Source organism: Sebastes fasciatus, chromosome 20 (assembly GCF_043250625.1).
Source record: "Sebastes fasciatus isolate fSebFas1 chromosome 20, fSebFas1.pri, whole genome shotgun sequence".
In the NCBI taxonomy this organism is placed as follows: domain Eukaryota; kingdom Metazoa; phylum Chordata; class Actinopteri; order Perciformes; family Sebastidae; genus Sebastes; species Sebastes fasciatus.
In genome coordinates this window covers 19404749-19427110 of record NC_133814.1, presented here as the reverse complement: position 1 = coordinate 19427110, position 22362 = coordinate 19404749, and the positions used below count along the sequence as shown (strand labels likewise).

The 22362-nt window shown below is 41.1% G+C and overlaps 1 protein-coding gene across 4 annotated transcripts in view; it reads right to left on the bottom strand.

Annotated features, from left to right (window-relative positions):
* dock1 (dedicator of cytokinesis 1) overlaps positions 1-22362 on the bottom strand; it is a 214321-nt gene that overhangs the window by 52699 nt on the left and 139260 nt on the right. For all 4 annotated transcript variants that reach the window (XM_074619550.1, XM_074619551.1, XM_074619552.1 and 1 more), the window contains exons 28-29: positions 18525-18626; positions 16196-16290 (exon numbers count right to left, since the gene is read on the bottom strand). In XM_074619550.1, the coding sequence (XP_074475651.1) occupies positions 16196-16290; positions 18525-18626 (197 nt within the window). The remainder of the gene's footprint in view (positions 1-16195; positions 16291-18524; positions 18627-22362) is intronic.

The following is a 22362-nucleotide window of genomic DNA, read 5'->3' as shown; positions in this document are numbered from 1 at the left end:
TATGATATATATATATTTTTTCTATTTATTCTATTTTATTATTCAATTTTTTATTCTATTTTATTTATTTATTATGCATTTTATTTTATTATTGTATTCAGTCTTTCATTAAGTTTTTGTCTACAAAGGTCAATCTTGTTAATCATGAATCTTTTTAATTTTTTTATTTCATGGTTCCAGTTTGCTGGAGGGGGACACACACTATACTCTGAACAAAAACACACAAAGAAACATAAATGTTATTCTTAGGCATGGTTAGGGGTAGGCAACAAAAACTACTTGGTTAAGGTGGAAGGGGAACGATTATGATATTGGATGAGAACCCTGGTGTTTAATGTCTCATCTACCACACTTAATAAATGGCAGTACTTCCTGCACTGGGCCTAAACTTTGCTGGCGGATTCACATTGTATTCTCCAGAATCACCCAGGATGAACTCATTAATTGGTAGACTGACTGAACAGTAGTTTTAAAGCTGTAGCCAGACAAGAAGAGACCGCATGACCTTGTGAAAAACACAGCGCTGAGAGAACAAAGGTGAAACACAGGTTCAATCTCTCTCTTTGGCAGACGGGGAGGTACAGAAGGGGCTCGGGGGCACTCCCGAAAAAAGATGCGACGAGCAGATCTTAATGAGAACACTGTCTGACGGGTTAATCCACTCTGATGTTGCAGAATTAAATGTTAATAACTTAAGTGGCATGAAGCTTTTAGAGGGGAATTATGATTGCTACTTACAGAGTCAGAGGCCCATCCGCTATTTAACTTCATTCCACGGCGGATCCAGCCCATACAACAATGTGTGTACTAATCTCTAAGAATTACGCGCCGAGAGAAGAAAACGCCTTATCATGAGTGTAGGAGAAAACGTCTAGCGCAGCATATTCAATAACCTGGCTTACTTTATTTAAGGTTCTTGTGCTTTCTGAAGCTCATACTTCAGATGATATGAGCATTTGTCCAACTACTAATCAATAAACAACAAATGATCGCCTATGGCAGCATCATGAAGATACATTAGAATGTGCGATAAAAAACAAGGTGAAACAAGGACAAGCCACTTAAAGTGGATTGCATCAAGGGTTTCATGAGCGGGCAATAAAGCGGCATGAAGATGTAACTCTGGTGTAACCGACACTGGCAGGTGAGCAGACATCTGCTGCACAGCCAGCTCCAAGAGAGCCTCCCCCTCCCTTTGTAATGACCCAAGGTAAGCCCCTGCTGGAACTGGGCCTCACTGTGTCTTACTTTATGTTTCAGCAGCGTGGCAATAAGGGCTCCTGTCGCCTGAGCTCGCTGGAAGCTTTAAATTTCATTGCCGTAGAGACGAGGCTGGGGTTTCCCTCACCGCTGCGTCTAACTGACCTTGAACAGGAATAACCATCACTGTTGAGACGGCATCTGGGGTATTTTAAAGCTATACAATATTCATGTCACACATTTATCTCCATTGGTGACTAAATGCTAACTGGGGCCGATGTGTGATACATATTAAGAGCCCACCTTAATCATTAGCTGGAAAGGTTAACTGTCATTGAACACCTTTGGATAAGCCATTAGAAGTCCATTTCTGTGTGTCTCTGGCCTCAGACTCGGAGACCCCCCCCCCCCCCCCCCCCCCCCATCTCTTAAGCACTCAGACAGCCTATTACCACCATCCTGCCTGCACAAGCACCGGCTCCCCCTTCCGCACACCACACTCAATTTTCTGCAGCTGTGAACATGTCAATATAGCTGATACGTCTAACGCTGGACTAATGCTGAAAAGTGTTTCCATCTGCTGCACCTGTGGGCTGAGAAATATTACTGCTCAATATGTGGGGTTCATTATTTTCAGTTATTAATTTCCCCCCCCAAAAAATACTAAAAGGGGAATTTATTGTTTGTTTGGAATATTAAAAAAAAACAGGTATTATTGGCTCAGGGAGTCCCTGAGCTAAGTTATATTGGCCAGTGTTAAAGGAACAGTGTGTAACATTTCAGGGGATCTATTAGCAGAAATAGAATATTATATTCATAACCATGTTTTCATTAGTGTTTAATCACCTGAAACTAAGATTTGTTGTGTTTTCTTTAGCTTAGAATGAGACCTTCATATCTACATAGGGAGCAGGTCCTCTTTATGGAGTCCGCCATGTTGCCAACCTCACCTCTCGATGCCCGATCCTACACACTGTACCTTTCAAGATTGCACTGATGCGAGGTGAAAATCCTCATTCTTATGAACTGTTTAATTGTGCTTTAGTCTGCAGATGTTATGAAGGCTAATTGGGAACTAGAGTCTGGTTTTTGTTTTGGTATTAATTGGTATTTTAGTATTGGTAATTGGTATTAATGACGTTGTGTTTGTTTTGAAGCACACTGTTTTTTTTTAATTAACAGCTGTTTAGCAGACAACTGTCTGTTACTATTTCAGTATTTACCGTGTCAACCTGTTCATCACTGGCAGCCTCTACTAATTTCTTTTAGCTCCTTTTTATCTGGTCTGGTGCAAAAAAAATTTATTGTGCATTGTCCCTATTGGATAAACTAGAAGGGCACTTGGAGAACACAGACCTCCGCCAAGGCCAAATGCTAACGAAATCTCGCAATGTTAACAAAATCGAACAATAATGCGTGTTATTCCTTGGCCCATGCTACACCTTTCCACCAAGTTTCATAAAAATTGGGCCAGTAGTTTTTCCGTAATATTGCTGACAAACAGACAAACAAACAAATATAACCTCCTTGGTGTAGGGAACAATAAAATAAAATAAAGAAATACAATACATTTGATTTAAAAAATCAAATCAAAAACTCCATGTGAAAATAAGTTTGTAAGTCGGGAAACACAACAACTTTAAGCTGCATCAGGACAGAGAAATAAACCAATCTTCTATGTTTTAAGAAGAAATCCAGATATTTACCAGTGAAAAAATCAATGAAAAATGAAGAATGGACCTTAACTACTATATATGATGATTCTAACTGGACAACCACAGGCACAACTACTGACCTACAAAACCTAAATCTTAGACATGGTAAGGAAACATCACTAATCACAGGCTAAGGCCGTGATTTCAATTCAGTTTTAGCTTAATAATAAAGTGGACATCGCCAGAGGCTAGTTTATAGTTGAAGGGTGAGATGGGTCCGACTGAACTCATTTATAATCACCAATAGTTTCAAGTTCTACAGACATTGCCAAGGTAGCACACAGCTCCCACTGCCGGGCCACACAGCGAGATCAATACTCTTCACAGCTTCTGGCTAAATATGACTCAACAGGCAAAACGCAGCTGTAATCAACCATTTCTGCTTGATCTCCCCTTCCAGTATAGCGGCACTCCTTCACGGTTGCACTACAATCGGTTGATGATGCAGGCGGATGAAATCTCCCGTGCTTCCTACACATGACTGATGTGCTGCATCTGTGCGCTAACGCGAGATGCTTTTCCATAAACATGTTTCTCTCTCTCGCAGTTCACACGACAATGTAAACTCCCATTACCTGAAAGCCTGTTTGAAGCCAGCAGTCTGCCTGAGCTCAGACACATAATGGGCTTTAACGAACAGACAGGACAGTTCCTCTGTGAGCACATCCTGCCATTAATTAAAGTGAAAAACTTAATGAGGCGGATGAAAATAGAATATACTCTCCCTCACAGTGGGCTCTGACTAAGACGCTCCAACAAGGCCATTTCAAACAAGATTAAAAAGGCATTCAGAGATAATTTCTTGAACTTTGGAATATATCTTTTCTAAATGTGGGCTAAAAAGAATGAAATTTTAAATGTGATATAACTAACAAAAGCTTTACTCTGTCGTATTTGAGCTAGCCCGAGAGGAATTATTCATACAAAGATGTAATTACTGTGCAGTCTATAATTAATTGCCATATTGATTTCAGGGAATATTCTTTGCGCAGACACAGAGTGTGAATCTGCATAGTGAACATTAGCTGGGTGTTATACAGTCTGCGGTGCCACTGCTCTTTTAAGCTTGCATTATTAACAAAGCCAAATGCCAGAGGAGAGGATGCTTGGCTGCCTTGCAACATCTGTGACGGCCGGTCATTACGCTGCAGAGGGAGAATAAGATGCGGATGCAGAAGCAGAGGGAGAGACAATGACAAACCTGTTCTTAAGAACTCCATTACAACTACAAGAAAGATGCTAATGACTGGGAAATTTAAGCCGCTGCTATAAATGTAATCAAAGACTTCTCCGACGGGTTTAGTGTTTGCTTTACGCCTTCAGCTGCAACATCAAGCACTTCTGTTCTGGGGACACCCTAAATGTGTAATTCCTAAAAACAGCGTGCCCTCTTACAGCTTTCTGTTTTGTTTTTTTTCTTATCTCAAGTTCAGCAGGGAAATCAAGGTAGCTCTAATCATCTCCAGAAATCACAGGCATCCCTATTTTCTGCTTAAGGAGACAAAAAACACAACTTAAACTTTTTAATTAGGCAGTGCAAGAGCAGCTCCTCCACATTAGAGTCGTTCTGCTGCTGTGTACATGTGGCATCATTATGATAAATATGCTCCATCAAGCTGTCAGTGTCAGAAAAATCACCCCATTACCGCTGATTGATGGCTGTGCTGCACGTTTACGTTTCAACACAGACGACAGAGGATCCGCTTTTCAAACCCTCGTTGCCTTTTTTTTTATTCAAATCGGCTAACTTCCTGTAGCCAGACTTCTGTCGGATGATGTGCACCGCCGACACCTAGCGTATATGCTAATGAAAAGTTATCAGCAGATCATACTTGCTAATTGAGTTCAGAGAGCATCCCCGATAATGATCACCCTCCATTTGCATACTATTGCTGTAATAGCTGGCGTATCTGCCTGTGCTCAAAGATAAGGCAAGGTCAAAAAAAAAAACTTCATTATCACACCAATTTATTAAATTAGATTTCCTTTTATTTCAGACACCTGATCTAATATTAGATTCAGACTCTCGATAAAGTTTATCATGGCTTTTCAGATAAACTACACTATAAGAATTCATACTGAGCAGTGCACCCGAGGGGAAGCTCAGGGAAGCTCTAATGACTCAGAAATATCACTGAGGTGAGGCAGCACCGCTCTCATCTGTTAGACCTTTCCATTTACACGGAGGGAGAGAGAACTCCACTTTAACATTCAAAGCACTTTTAATAATAAAGAGGTCTTAAATCTAGCTGGGTTGAGCGTGCCAAAATACAATCTTTGCACCAGATACCAAATGGGTCTTATATCTCAAAGCGGAAATCCTTTAAGTCCTTTAATTACTAAATCTGGAGTGGTGAATGGTGGTTTGTGCTGAAATACGACAGCCTTAACTTCAAAGGACCAATATGTACTGTATATTTACTATATTAAATCATAAAATGACCATGATATGTCATTTGACCTTTCTCGATTAGTCATTTTTTATGCTTGTTCAAGCTGAAGGACTTATTTCCAAGAAACTTATGATCACAACTCTGGTTAATACAAGATTTAAAGTGGTGCTTGTGTATGATTCTTCATGGAGAAACTCGGTGTTACAGATTGATCAACTAATCGTCTACAAAATCGTAGGAGTGTTAGTCAACTAAGAATTTCTTTGGTCAGGGACAGCCCTAGTTATATACAAATACTATTATATTAGGTAAATACAGTCAGTGATTAAAAATCAACCTCATATATCTTGGAAGTTACTGACAGAACCAGAAGGCACTCAGAAGACTTCTGATGCATTTTTGTGTAGAAAAGTGAACTGAAGATAGAGGCCAAGTAAAAGATGACTTTAGATATGTGTGTTTGTGAGACGGCACACATTATAACGTGTTTGTGGTACTGTATAAAATGACAGTGGGAAAGATGTGATTTGTGACTGACCCCACAGGCCAGCGAGGGCCCATCTGTCATGCGAATGCTACGAAAAAAAAAAGCCGCAATCCCTTTGACTTGGCAGCACCAGGCAGTGTGATGACGAGAGCGCCGGCTTCCGCCAGGCTATAAACACAGAGATCTGAGATGTAACAATGACACCAAAAAGGCTGCTCTTCATCCAGGCCAAAAGTTTGTGAAGAGGTGAGCGGATTGCTAATGAGGCAACGCAGGCTGATTCAGACAGAAACTCTGAGAGCAGGAAAACTCCCACTTTCTGTTCTGGAGTCAGAGTGTTGGCGAAGTTCGTGTTGAGGAACGGGTGAATCACAAAGCAATTAAAACAGATTCTAACAGCCTAAACCTTTAACATTGTCTTTTTTTTTCATGATTTCTTTTGAATACAAATGATGTGCCTGGAGAAAACTAGGGAGTAAAAGCATTTGGACTTTTTTTGCACACAAAACATTAAGAGGAAAATGTTCACACTCTGACAAGCTTTTGACGAAGACGCAGCCATGTCTAGTAGTTTTTGTTGTCTAAACACTGAAGGGCTTGTACAAATGCAAAGATCACTCATGTTGCTTGACATTCGAAGGAAAACACACAAAAAATACCAAAATATCTGTTCGTAAAATAACGAACCGTTATATGATGATACATCAACATGTTTCATACAGTGAAACAGCTTACTTGGATTCATACCCTCGACAGCAGTTACAATCAGCGTATTAGAGATGATTACCGTATATAGGGCCGTAGCATATTAGCAGACTGACATTCATGCCCTTGGTGCTCTTTCAGTCAATGTTGATTGAAGTGTGCATCAATGCTGATTTGAATGCCAAATTAAATACACATGCAGTCATGAAATGGGGGCATTTGGTTTGACACGCTGTTGATCTAAAGACAGAAGTAATTGGGCTATCAAAGTGAAAGGAGCGTTCAGCGAGTGTTACAGCAAACATGTCAGTTATGTTCAGAGAAGGAAAGACAGAAATGAGCTACAGCATATTCACTGGGTCTCCAATGAAGCATCTGCCTCAGTGTAGTAAGTGATCCTTATTTTATACCCGCCGGAGAAAAATGTCATTTCACGTCTGCCAGCACAAATATATAAAAGCCAAGGTCATTTACAAAACAGAGGTGGAAGGAGTAAAGTACTGTACACATTTGAGGTACTTAAACCTGCAGTAGGCAGAATGTGTTTGGCATCATTGGGCAAAAGTTCCATAATAACCTTTCAGTATATTGTAATACAAGTGTTCTGAGAGAAAACTAGACTTCTGCACCTCCTCATGGCTCTGTTTACAGGCTTTAAAAAATCTAGCTCGTGATGGGAGACTTTGGCCAATCACAGGTCATTTCAGAAATGAGCGTTCTTATTGTCTGTGCTCTGGCTGGTGGATGGTGCTTGGTATTTCCTCAACAGATCTCAACATGGCTGCCGGGTCACAAACTTTCTCATTTTACAGCTTAACAGTACACTAAAAGATGTTTCTGAAAACATTTGAGCCGAGAAATAGGCATTACAGTAACAGAATATTGAATCATATTTGACGACCGTGCCTAGTTTGACCGTTTGATTGGAGTTTGCGAGTGATTGACAGCTGCTCAGAGACGGCAGGCTCCAGCTCAGCTCTGATTGGTTGTTTTCCTCCGGTCTGCGAAATCTTGCAGATGCCATTAGGAGCACCGGAGGACACCGAGGCACATGATTTTTTTTCAGATTACCTGTCTCATTCACTACTGTCAGGATATAGTGACCGTTTTATAAAAACAACTTTTTAAATCATATTTGCTCCATTTCTACCCACTGCTGCTTTAATTTCCATTTTATGCTCTTTTATACCTCTACTCCTCTGCATTTGTCATCTATAGTTTTCTGCTACTTTACAGATTAAGAAATTACTTTACATAATACACATATGATCATCTCATAAATTGTGATGCCAACACTGAATACTTCCACTCAGAGGTGGGTCCAGTTGACGGATAGTTTTCAGCCACCCCGCTGCTTCTTGATAATGACTTTGATAAAAGTACGTTGAGAGAAATCACGTTGGATGTTATCTCTCCTCAGGGGGTACTATTTAAAGGCCAGCTGACAGGATGCGATCCCAGACACTCTAGTGCACTGCACTCCGAGGGCAAGACAATATTACTTGCTTGGGCAAAGGCCTACCGTCAAGCAGATACACACATAGCGACGGGCATGAACACACACTCCAAGTAGTACGCTCTGAGTAGTCTGTGAAGGAGGTGTGTTTGGCATTTACATCAAAGCTCTTTGAGGCTAACCTACACTGGCATGTTGGCAAACAAATACCCATACATCCAGGAGCAGCTGGTGACGCAGCGCCGTATGCAGCACTATATCACAAACCATGTTTCATGACTCTCCCACGGTTCCCCTGCAAAGCTGTGTCTTAATCTCATTACTGCAGAATTACCACTCAAACTGCACACAAGAGAGCGAGTAGACAACTGTCACCGCATTAACAAAGCAGCATAGTAGGAAAGCCATGTAAAGGTCAGGCTGTTCTTTGCAGCTCACAACGCCAAAAAAGCTGAGGCTTCTGAGAAACTCTGGCAGCGTGCATTGAAATGGGTGTGTACAGATCATTTGGGAGGCTTATAGACATGTAGCTACATATAGTTTGACCTCCTTTATGTTTACTGGAAGTTCATAATAAAACTTTCAATAAATATACATTCAGTTGCCAGTTTATGTTTACAATAAGCCAAATCTAATGCAGTCTAATATACTAGTCCTGCAATAAATCCTATGTTATAAACTGGCAACTGAGGGGCGAAATCACAAAGAATGGATTGCAGCCGCTGATAGCACCATGAATTGTGTATTATTTGCAACCGCTATCTGCCCCGCATTGCGCTAATGATATTACAGTACAAACACGGCCATTAAGTTTTGCAGCTGATTGCAATTTGCCCATTTTTTGCAAAGGGAGAGGGAAGAAATCATTTGTTTATTCGTTTATATGATAACCTTATTTTTCATTCATTTTTCTTCTCATGTATTTTCAAAAATGACATGTAGGGGAGCTTTATTCATTTATTTTTCATGACACAACTGTCACTGACTCCTGTCACCGCAAGCCCAAAATAAATGAGCTTGAGCGGAGCATGACGATGCCTCCGCCTGGCTACAATCACTGCTGCCATGATCACTGGGAGGTCGGGGCATGACACAATGCGCTTTAGTTACCACCAACTCTCTGAACATGCTAATAATTTCACTGCAACTGTGTGTGGCTATAAGCACTGTTTATGCAATGAGGCTTGTTTGCATATTAAGGTGCCAGTTTGTCAGCAAATGTCTTCATATTACTTAATTTAAATACGTGCATTTGCTCAGTAAAGCCTCGGTTATACTCCCAAGCCGATGCGTACACGGAGAGCTGCGGACACCACGGACTTGTAGTAGTTCTGTTTATACTACTCTCTGGAGTTCACGTCCCGACACATGCGCAGTAGATCGCTACTCTACCACTTGAAGCGTGGAGTCCCCTAGAGGTGGGCTGGTAAATATTTTCAAACCAGTTTCATATTAAGCCACAACACCGGACCAGACAGGTATACCGAATTTTACCACTAGGTGTCGCACTTGACTCAGCAGCCGCTTGTCACAAAATGAGAATAGCTGGGCCGCCTTAACAGCCCACCTTAAGTGAGCCTGGGCCGAAGTTGTCACTAACTTCTGGGCTAACCGGCGAACCCCCTTCACCTCAATCAGCGGGTGGCAAGCAAGGCACGGAAACTTGGCTTGGGTCCTGAGGAGTTGTAGCATTTATTTACTGACAGTCTAAACTGTACACACATGGCACTGCTACGTTCACAGCTATAACGTTACTATAACTTCATTCACCGTCACACACTCGTTCTCTCTCCCTACCTCTCTGTCTTTTGACCGTATACTCTCTCACATTACATTACAATATACATGCTGACGGCCTATCTGACATTAGTGGCTAAAGTCAGTAAGTCATTTAATATACAAACATAATATTATGTTAGCTTATCACCTTGTCATATTGCTCCTTACTGATGCAATACTAATGCTGGATTTAGCGCTGTGACACCATCGGCACCTGTTGCTGATGTCGGCTACTTTTTTATTTGCCAGAACGTGTCATAATGACAAATGCTGGTTCAACCATTCACCAGCATAAAATCCGGTGTAAGCTCGTACACCGGACCAGAGTAGTAAAACCGTAAAAATCAATCCAACTCTGATGACAAAATGTACATCACACGGACCCTCGTGGACGGGGAAAGTAACATTTCGGCTTTAGGGGTGCATTTCAACCTTTGCGGGTGCTTTGAGAATCACATGGTTTATTTTGGTCTTATTTGTGGAGGTTTAACGGCCGCAAAAGTCGCGCAGTCCTTTTGTGAATTCGCCCCTCAGTGTATATGACACAACTGACTAAAACAAGTTTAAAACTTTATTTTTAGATGACGCCTAATGGAAGTTACCAAATGAAACTTGAAAGGATTTCAAAAATCTTGACATTTTTTTTGAGACCCACAGGACCGTGCAACTGGAGCCGTGAGGTTTTCAACTAGCATTCTTTCTCAACAGCTCAATCCTTAAGAGGAGAGCGTGTCAAATCAGATACCCATGAGCCCACAGGCTTTGTGTTTTTATCGTGGTAGGTGGTGGGTTGTGCGGGGGCAAACAGGATCACAACATCATTGGCAGTCTTTTCACTCTCTGCGAGTCCTCCTTCCTTCCTGCCTTCCAGAGCTGCCCTGCAGGTCCTGGATTAGTCATGGAGAGAACTCCAAACGGCAGCCATCCAGCTTCAGAAACCCTCTCCTAATGAGTCTGTGCGGGACTGATGGCATGGGTTATCGAGTTAAAGAGCTGCTTCTTCAGCTCGTCTGGGCTTTCATCTTTTCATCTGCCACGCTGGGCTCTCCGAGAACTCCCCATTCATCTCTCAATCTACCATTCTTACACATAATTAGCAGCTCCGCGAGAAACTTTTGACGTCATTTGGGGAAATGAACTGATTTGGAGAAGGTCATCTGATGTTAACTCGAATCTAAGAGTTTGATCACAAGTCCTAATAAGCCTGTAAGGGACGGAAAAGACGTGTTATGTATTATTTGACATGTATGTCGATCAAAGATAAAAAATACATTAACTGCAAGAAAACAGCTGTTCGGTTTATCTCCACATGTTGTTTGGATAACGCAGTATATTATAACTTTATAAACTTGATTTTAAGCTTTAAAACATGTATCCATTTAGCAATGATGTCCTTTTGTTGTGAAGAGTAATCTGAGCAGTCAAAGTGTTAAGCTTCAAGACTGGGAGAATTAAATACTCAACACTTTTTCAATTTGTTAAATATCACTAATTACAATTGATCATCGACATCATTTTTACTCAATCTGTTAATTAAGTCTTATGGTTGATGCTACAGCAACAGCTGTTCAAATGCTTCACCTTACGACTGGAAGGAATGAAAAAACACACTGCCAATGAACATTGTTCAGATTGATGATGATGACAGCACTTAGTATGCAGTGATTCAGCACATCTCAGAATATAAGGTTGAAGAGCGCACATCTCTGGAAAAGTTTACTATGCAAATCTGTAAGGGAGCACATTTAGCTGACTGTACACAGCAGCCGGCAGCTGTTGTCTGGTAAAAAATGTGATGCAAGGTTTTTCATTCCTGGGAGAAAACCGGCAGTAAAGCAAATGCCAACTTGCGCTAATTCAGTAAGCGCTCTTTAACAAAAATCAGGGTTTACCTACAGGGCACTTGTACCTCTTAAAAAGGCAAGAATAAATCTCCATCGAGTGTCATATCTGCTTCCCTGAAGCTTTCGCAATATTGCCACATTTAAGGAGGAGCTTTAATTGTTGCTAAATGTTTACAAGTCGAATATTACTGTTATATTTTATTGTGAATCTGCAACAAAGATTGCTAAAATGCTTTAAAATGTGAACAAAATCACGGTATCTTGGATAAAACCAGACAAACCAAGAGTGGGAACAACAAGAGGGACCTCAAGGTCAGGATTGTCACAGCCTGACACACATAAGCTTCAGGTGTCTGTATAAAGGGAATATTTTGTGTGTTATATGACCTATAGTGACCTTAGTGAGAAAACATGTTCCTTGTCACTTTGGAGAGTGTGAGCCCATCTCTACTGCCAGTTACCTGTCACTATTAAGCCATGGTCAGTTGGCATGGGGGAAATGGCAGTCAATGGCGCACCAGCCTGATGCGGCTGTCCCCGGGGCAATTAGAGCCCGTAAATCAGTTTACAACCTGGAGGAAGTAAGAGGCGGCGGGTGGAGAAGAAGGAGTGGGAGGAAACGACTTCTGCTATACTGCTGATGCCCATCTCATTAGTGGTGCTATCGTAATGTGTGGACATGAAAGAACCGGCTGCTGGTTCCGTGGGTGGCTATCTGTGTGCTGAATGTGGCAAGTGTGGATTGCCCAGAAACAGCACACCGTGAGGAAAGACTGAGGGATATTCAAATATGCGTCATGAGGCTTTTCAAATAGTTCTAAAATGTGTCATCTGAGTTATGACGCGGCTAAAAAAGCGCATGTTTTAATTCATGATTTATTTCAGATTCATGAATAGAACAACTCATCCAATTAGACTGTTGTCAGGCTATTAAATAGGCATTATAAGTTGCTATAAGCCCCGTAGACGTGGATTAATAGGGGCCTACTACACCCACCCAGGTTGTATCATCTATTCACATGGTAGATCACCGAAAGAAGGTATAAAAGAAGACGACAGCAACCTCTAGCGATCGTAGTAATTGAAATGAATGTTTTTCCCCTAACCTTAACTGTTTTTTTCTTTGTTTGCCTAAACCCAAAGAACCTAAAGAAGATGTAATTGTGTTGCCTAGACCTGTTTTTTTTATTTTGCCTGAAATTTTCTGTAATTTTGTTGACTAAACTAAAGAAGCCTTTTTGTTTGTTTTCAAAACGTGACGTTTCATTCACTTTTACAACATGTTAGAACGTGTTGCTTTTAAGTTTCACTTTCACTTTCACAATGTAGTAGGTGTAGTAGGCGTAGTAGGCTCCTAATGTCCCACATCTATGTTGCTTATAGTGACTGATAACACCTATTTAACGGCATGATAACAGTCAAATCGGCTGCACAACTTGACACAAAATGCTGAGCTACATCTCAAATTAATCTTCAGGTTCCCAGCTTTCAGATGATGTACACCACTTCTATGTGACATATATTGCTGACCTGCTATCTCCCCATAAACAACCTCTGTACCCCCCTAATAAAGACAAAAACTGGTCTATTGAGGGTCTCAGAGGGTTAAAGCACTCGACAGCAAAATGCAATAAATGTCTACTAACCAAGATGTTTATGTTAACAATGGATCCAATGACTATATCACTTATAGTGGTGGAGAAATATCACCAAACTCTTCAGTTACTCTTAGCTGTAGAGCTTTTTAACATCTTCTTGCTAATTGTTCTGGATTTACAGCACATCTCCTGCATGGTTCAGTCTCAACGCTCTCATTAATCCTCTTCCCAGCAGCAGCAGGCAGCTGTTTTCAGCAAACAAGCCCTGATAAACCCACTATAATGTACACTACCTGCCCAGCACTAATGGGACAGTCAGAGTTAACAACCGGCTGGTGATTACAGTCAAACATCTGAAGCTAAAGAGCAATATATTTTGAGATGGTGGGGACCAAAACAGGGCTAAAATGAGAGTAAATATGAGACTTCTATTGAATTTGAATGTTGGCCAAAAACAGAAATTAACAGAGCTTTAAAAAATATTAATGAACTTCAGGATGAAATGCTGGTCCTAGATTAATGCTGGAGCCTCTGAGACGTGACACTTTCAAGTTTGCAGAGACTGCTGTGAATTCAATCAGTCTCCGGTGCTTTGGCAATCAAAGAGCATGATGCATGCACACACAGCTTCCATGCCCTCAGATAGTTAATGCAAAACATGTATACCTATCTCATGGGATGAGTGAACGTGTCACCTTGGGTTCTCACTGTGGGGAGCGGGAAACAACCGATCAAACACGCATTGAGGGATGGCGAAAAATAGAAAAGTAGAAAGCCGACACATGCGGTATTCAAACAGGCTCAAGTATAAAGTCTGGGAGATGAGTCAGACTTTGACAGGCTTATTTTTCATTGAGTTGAACGGTGATTTAACTCCAGCAAGTGGCTGAATGCACCGACGGGAATGCAGAATTAATCTAAAGGCTGTCACAAACAAAGTGCAAGTAGACAAAAGGTTCAATTGGGGAAGTGTCTGCTGAGTCATGGGAGATGACACATTGGCCTCTAGTCTGCGAGTCAAAAATAAAACATTTTCATAGGCCACAGTACAAAGCATGATGTGAGAATGAACTGCTGGGAGCCCAGTGATGCTCATCACATCCCTAAAGCTGCTCCAGAAAGTACAGAATCACAGTGGGTGTGGAGTGTTTGAACGAGCTTGTTAGTCCATTGCGTGCAAGTCGGCGCATGTGTTGTGTGTGTGGCTTAGGAGGGTCAGCACTGCATGTTTTCTACACCCCAACACTGCAGCTCGGTCTGCAGCAGAACAGATGGGATTTGCACACCTGCAGGGCACAGGGGAGCGTCTGCATTGTGACCCAGGTGGCTCATGATGTTTTTTAGATGGGGCGCTGTGTGAATTCCAAAAGGAACCGGGCTTGTAGCAATCAAATGTTGAACTGATGAAAGCAATAGAGCCAAAATTGAGTAGCAATGCAATCTCTAGTCAAATATCCTAGCTGGTGGTGATGATGTTTGGAATGGTTTTGGAAGGAGTGGGCAGGGAGTCAAACAGCTCACAGTCAACTAGGGGCTGCCTCTGTAAGCTCTGCACCTGCCGTAAATGGCCACTTTGAGCTCCAGGTAACTCTCTTGTAATGTGAAAAGCCTTGTTAAGACAATAATGGGGTTCTTCACTGTATTTTGTCTGATGAATGTTCCATTAAAGGGGAGCTCCACTGATTTTACACATGCATATTAGGTGTGGGGAAAAAAAACAATTCACCTATGTATCGCAATATTTTTTTTTACGATTTTGAAATTGATTTTTTAATTTTTATTGAAATATTTGCTTCACTTGAGTCTATGCGGAGGTAGAAGGAAGTTACTGCATTTATGTTGTAGTCTGAGTAACGTAACGTCATATCCGTTCCGTATAAATTTTTATCCTTTTTAACAGTCCATCATGAGGCTGACAATGTTACAAAAGTGTAATGCTAAATCGGTGTACAATTTCACAATGGATCTTTGGACCACTGTTCAAAACTAGCAGTCTAATATACTATATTTTGAATATTTTCACCGCTTTATCTTGCCGTCGGACAGCCGTTTACAACGGGGAACTATTATCTATGCTCTCTTCAAAGCCACCAGACTCCGTTGGCAAAAACAGTATAGATAAGTTTCACTTTCAGTTCAGCTCCCCATCTGAAAATATTCTAAATATTGCTTACACTTAAACTGATATCGATTTTTTATTAGTGGACCTTCTTTTTAGGTAGTTAAAGTACGTTTTGCTGCTGACCCCGTCCACAGCAGTACATTGCTTTGCTTCCGTGTGGTAACTCCTGTGTCCTGTTTCTGACTCCTGCTTCTCCAAACTGGAGGCGTGCCGACCGTCATCTACTGTAGGTAATACACTGACTATGAACTATGAATAAGTACCTCATACAACCTCACTTCAAATAATCTGAACTATCCGTTTAAAGTTTTGCTCTGACAGCTGTTGCCGGGCCATTGCATAATAGAGCACTACAATTCATTTCGGCCCGTTTCTTCTGAAAAGATACAAATGGAAGTAGAAAAAAAAAAAATCACAAAAGCTTTAAATTCTTTTCAAGCTCTGACTTCATCTAACAAGTGCATAAAAGCACAGCTCTCGACTAAACTCCTAAACTGCAAAGCACATTTCATCTCTTTTTATATTTTTCCAACAAAAATGGAATCAGGCGATGTTCACATTAATAAAACAGAAGGCCGTGGCAGCACAACAAGCACCAAAGTAAAGAGATGCTGAGCCTAAGTTTGGAGATTAGCAGGCAGCCTACACCCGAGCATCTATAATTCATGTGATTGTTTGCGGCTGCGCTGACTTCTCATCTGATTGCTCCACTGCTGAGGCATTGTGCCGATATTTGCATGGAGAGAAAAACATTAGAAAACATCCTTACCCACTTCTGACTGCTGTTCCTTAGCAACAACAGTGTCAGGAGTTTAAAGCAGCATGCTTTGTGTGTGTGTGTGTGTGTGTGTGTGTGTGTGTGTGTGTGTGTGTGTATCCAGCGGTTTCGTACTTACTTATTTTGCATCATGTTCATTATGACCCAGTCTGAGGAGTAGACGTTTTTCCCAATGAGATCTTTAAACATGATAAATGTTTCCATTAGGAAATCCTGCAAGAGAGAGAAAGTTTTCAAAATGAAAACTGTTATTCTTCACACCTCCAAGATAACAGCAATCTGAAATGAACTGTTAAGAGTTTGTGGCTTTCAGGCAGAAACAGCTTTTAGATTCGTCAAGGTGACACATATATTTTCCTTTTGCATGCGGCACTTGAGACCAATAATCCAGCGTGTTCTTAATCCTCACATATTGTATCACAACAAGATTACAGCTGTCTTACTTCTCACGGGAAACTATTCTTATCGGATCATTAACCGGATTCATAATTATCAGCTATTAAGGCATAACTTGACAACTTGATAACTAGGTTCAGTTATACTACTAATAGATGCTCATCTTCTCTATAGCAACATGACTTCAAATTCTTCCTCCTTAAAAGGCACAAGGAGTAGGATTTTCATAAAAATCTATGTATAGATATACACAGATAATAATCCCTCTCAATCATCACTTATGAGCCACTAGAAGTGTGTGGCGGTGTCTGTATCTACAGAGAGACCGTACCCTCTGCCTGGATTTTCCCTTTTCGTTTAATTTTGCCATGTTCGGGGACGTTTCTGGACGTCAACCTCCATAAAAACGTGATAGCAATACCAATTGAGTACTTCATTCGATACCCATCATGTGAAAGGAAGCTGTGTGTGTCCCCCACTGGCTAGCTAATTGTCGCGATACTGCACAGAAGTCATGCAGCGGTTACCGCTGATAACATCGTCCCTCGATCCCCGGTGGCGGGACTGCGTTGTCTTGGAAGAGCAACGCCCACCGTCCAGTTCCGCCCCAAGGTTAAAACTGTAAGCTCTTTCAGCACTGTTGCTGTCGTTAGCGCTGTAAGCACCGTTAGCTGCCAGCCGCCGGCTCAGACATCTCCATGTTCAGAGCCGTGTGCAGGCTGGCAATCCCGGCTGTATGGGTTGTAGCTGCTGCGGTAGTGGGACAATCACACGTTGCATTAAATTAAATTGAATTAAATTTAATTGAAGGACACTTGCGGTGATTCGCGGCAAGCGAAAAAAAGCAAATATAGAGAGTCGAAGCACCTGGTGTTGGGTTTCACCCACTGGCGAGCACCGTAACCCCCTAATCCTACTCATTGTGCCTTTAACATCCTTCCCTGTAAGGGCTACAAAGCCATCCAGTTTTTTTGTAATTTTAACATTTATTATTCTGCTGTCACACCTAACAAAAGCTTTCTCTTAATGAGTTGCAGCTAAATACCAAAAACATAAATATGCATGTAAATCTATTTCTGGCTGTAGATGTTTCACTCCTGGATGAATCCCTGAGCTTTGCGGTGGCGTGTTTAGAGAACAACTGCAAAACAACAAAGTCCTTTGGAGTGCAGCCAGCTCCGAAATGTGGATATGGCCCACGCCAGCTTCAGAAACAATAAATCTGCGGGAAGATCCAGCTTTATCTCAGTGATTGTTTATCCTGCTGTGGGAACTAGACAGGCGGCCTCAAACAAGCCCCGTGTACAATCATGAAGGTCAGAGACTTCTATTCATGTTGATTCACCTGAAAAATATCATTAATGCCTCAATAAAAACATCTAGATGAATAAATGCTGCTTTTCGGACTGAACAGGATGTCAGCATACACAAGCTCAGGTACAAATAGGAGGTAATCTTACAAAGTATATAAATTCTTAAAGGGGGATTCCTTCATTTAACAACAAATAAGAGTGCTTCAAGCGAAGCCAGAATCTCTGTCTGTTGGATTATAAAGCTTTACCTGTAATATAAATCAGATTCCTGTCCTTCCTATGAAGCTCAAAAGTCATTTGTGGGGATAAAAGCAAACAGTGGGATTTCCCCACTTGTCAAGAGTAGTGTAACATAATGCTAATCTGGCAGCAGATACTCGAGAAGGCTCTGAGGGGGGAATTATTCAGAGCTGAAATCCATAACATCAATGAGATTTATCCCTCCTCCACAACTTGTTGGCTGCAATGAGTGATCTGCTTCCCTTAGGAGTTACTATCATCAAGAGCATGCTGTGCATGTAGCAGCCGGAGAGCAGGGACTAACAGAAATTCAATTTCATACTTTATTGTGGAGGAAAAACATTTTCCTAACGGATCTAATCTAACTTTTGATTTCTGGAAAAAGACAGAGCAGAATGATCCTGAACTACGGGGCTCTGCAATTTAAGTTATTACACGACAATGCAGCCTGAAGTGTCTCATCTAGCAGACACGGACACACTGGTAAGGTGTACTCACCACCACATCGCTCCTTATCTTGCCAAAGGTGCTGATCAGATGAGCGTAATGATAGTCGTCCATCTGCCTCAGTGTGGCGGTCATGCTGGCCACGAAGCTCCCCTGGAGAAAAAGAAAAAAGAAGCACATTCAATTCACAATCAAGTTCAAATTGAAGGCTGAGGAGCGAATGACTCGCTGCCTGTGATTTTGATGGATACTGACTGGCGGAGTTGATTAGATCTGAATACTGAAGCAGGCCAGGCCTCCCAGGTTTGAAAAGGTAGGCGGCCACACTCAGTGGCTGATCTCATTAACCGGCTGGCCTCTACTCCCCAGCTCTTTGTCTCCACTGATTATAATGCCTGTGAGGTCCCTGAAGTGTCTTTACTTTACGGTGCGCCATCCTGGCTCTGGTTAGCATGCTGTACATGTGCTGCACAGAGCAGATAAGGGGAAGGCAAATGTTTTGTAGGCTGGGTGGAATGAAGACTTGCCACTGCCATCGAGTGTCACGCCAGTGTCTGGACAAAGGCTGAAACATACTGGAGAGAAGAACTGGGAGAGGAACTGGGAATGCATTGACATATTTTGGAGGTGCCCTGCTTGACTGTTTGTGTGACTGGATTGAATTCATACTGTTCAACAACATTACTGTCTTTCAGAGGCTGTAGCACACTCAATTTGAAACTAAATAACCTAAGGCATCCAACCATGTCATAATAGCTTGTTGGGAAGAATGCTAAATAACGCTCCAAAGTTACGCTAAATTTTGGTGAGGGAAAAACTGGCATGGCCATTTTCAAAGGGGTCCCCTTGACCTATGACCTCAAGATATGTAAATCAAAATGGGTTCTATGGGTATGAGTCTCCCCTTTAGAGACATGCCCACTTTATGATAATCACATGCAGTGTTTTTAATGCAGTATGAATGTGTTCATTTTCACCTATTCTAAAAGTGGTGTATTTGAATATATCTGCATACTGGGGTCCCTAAACAGTCTTGGAATTGCATAAATTGGGTATCACTGTAAAGCTTAGACTCTTGTGAATCCAATGAGCCCAACTGTATTCATGTGTGATGATGTTAGTCCCGATAGTAGCCGTTTCATTGTAGTGAGACCATTTTTTTAAACGTGACCTCACTGTATAAAATGACCTGTGGTGACCTCTAGGATAATCACAGCCTCATGAAACTTTACAACCACAAACTACAGACATAGAGCATTCAGAGGATGGATGGCTGTCCTAGGTAGATTGACAATAAGGGGGTTTCTCAGCAGTTTACACAACAGAAGTGCTCGCCATCCAATCGCCGAATTCTTGCAGAAATCTCCAAATGTCAAAAGTGTCATATACCAAATCAGAGCATGGTTTTTCTATGCTGTTCTTCAAGGTCTTGGTGGCTTAATGTGGGATTTTGGAGGGATTATTGATCATTTTTATTAATTCTCGAGTTGTAAAAAATTGTTAAATTTAGCACCAAATCTCTGTAACAAATGGTATCAACCCAAAAAATTGCTGGAACTACTTATGGGACATAAGTGAGCATGGGAATGGCCATTATATACTTCTATCATAATCTAAGCCCAAACAAAACAAAATGTTTATTACAGATTTATGAAGTTAATCCTCAGCTTTCAGATGATGCACATCAGCATACCAGAGGTTTAGGTTGACAGTTAGATTGTGTGAGAAATTCACAGGAATAGATGAATCAAGCACGGGATTTATACACAGAATCATGATAATCAGCTACCAAGAGACTCATACTAGAACAAAATAAAAATAAAAAGACGCAGATGGAAAAGAGATAATGTTATAAGGGTTTTCACTGGGCTAACAAAAGATGTACTGCTAATTAAAAATAAATCTAAACAAAGAGATACAGAATTTGCATAAATACTTTTGAAGAATAAGAACATACAGTATTATTATTGGAATACTCCCAGACAGTTTTACCTCAACTAGCAGATCAAAGAAAAAGATAAGAGATGGTAATTAAAACCGCTGTGTCACAGAATGCATGAAAGCACATCCAGATTAATAAGTCTGATAAGCATTAAGATGCACGAGCGTTACAGGTGTCTATCTTCAATTCAAGTAAGCATATCGCAGGATTGAAACACACACACACACACACACACAGTTCTTTAACTAGAGATAACAAAAAGCAATGACCTTTGAGAAACTGATATTTCAAAGGGAAGAATAAAGTAAGGCCAAAAGGAATGTTTTCCAATTTGATATCTCTTAAGAGAGATATTTCTTAACTGATTTATTTGACTGAAAGCATCTTTCTTTACATAAAGACAGATGCACAAAGCTGCTTTAACACACACTTTTAAGAAGTGAAAGGTCACTGTCTATTCATGTTGTCTGTAAAATAGAGTGGATTTGAGCAAAGTGGATGTGTATTTTGTTGGGGTGTAAGAAAATATCGAAAATATGGAATATCGGGATATTGTGTTTTGTGATACTGTATCGATTCTCAATATCACTGTATCGATTTTTAATTAATAGTTTACATGGACAGATTAACTCAGTCAGTGCTTTACTTAATTTGCAAATGAAATGATGTTGGATGTTACAAGGATTGAGATAAATGCAAATGCAGATCCCTCTCTTCTGATTGCATAAAAAAAGTAGTTTTTACTCAGATTCTATGCATATGATGGTGTGTTCTTCACACTAAAACCGTTCTCTTGAAATTAGATTTTAAAAATCGCAATATATCACCTTGCTTACAGCATTACAATATATCACAATATATTGAATCATTACCCCTGTATCATGATACGTATCGCCAGATTCTGGCCAATACACAGCCCTATAGTGTTTTGAGTAACAGTGAGATTTAGTCACAATAACACCGACCCATTCTCCAAAATTGAGAGTCCTTCCATAACCAGTCACCTGAATAAACCCCAGGTTTGGACCTTAATCTGGACAGGGACTACCTCAGCGAAGAGAAGACTCATGCGACGGATATATAACTCAGCTGTTTCATGGTAGTTAATCCTCACAGGGCATTCAGTTTCTGCTGGAGAACCTCTCCTTGAGCTGTAATTAGGCCTGACCCACCAAAACACAGCAGAGCAGAAAGGATGCTGAACACACACACACTCTCCCCTCACCTGACCCCCTTGCTCCAATGCTGCTTTTCCCTCTGATGTTCTTGTGGTTGCTCAGTTTTCAGTATAGCATGTCAAAATACCTTTAGACAAAGCTTAATTATTATTGTAAATATGTACGGTAATTACCACAACAATAAGATAATCATGCAAAACAATCACAAACGTCTATTATTCGTGTTTCCCTTCACTTTTTCTTTTGTTACGCTACGTGGAGCCGATGGCGGGCTTCACTTCCCTCTCAGTAATGCTTCAGAGAAACCGGTGTGACTCATGTTATATTAATATGGAAATGTTTTTCTAAAGCACAGAGGGCAAGACTCTTTCATCTGTGAGGGCATGTAAGCCTCAGCTCTTCAGCATTAAAAGATGGAGAACAAATTTAAACAGAGCCTGATTAGAAAATACCGAGGAGACAAGTGTGTGTTAAGTGTGTAAAGAGACGCCTCTGTCACATTTAACTGGAGAACAAAGGACGGCGTTACTTAATCACAAGCGTGTGGATAACCTCTGCTACGGAGTTAAAGGCAGGTTAGTGGCATTGGTCTTGTTGGGGAAGATTTAACGTTTTAGTTCCCCGGCAAAAGCGGCAATATTCAAAGGCTTGTTTGAAGATGTTGAAACCATCTTTCTCCATTCAAACTCTTAATTCCCCAGATCCACGAGTCTAACTGGCGGGAGGGGACGGGCACTGGCTGCTGCAATTCCCCACACATTGGGCAGTC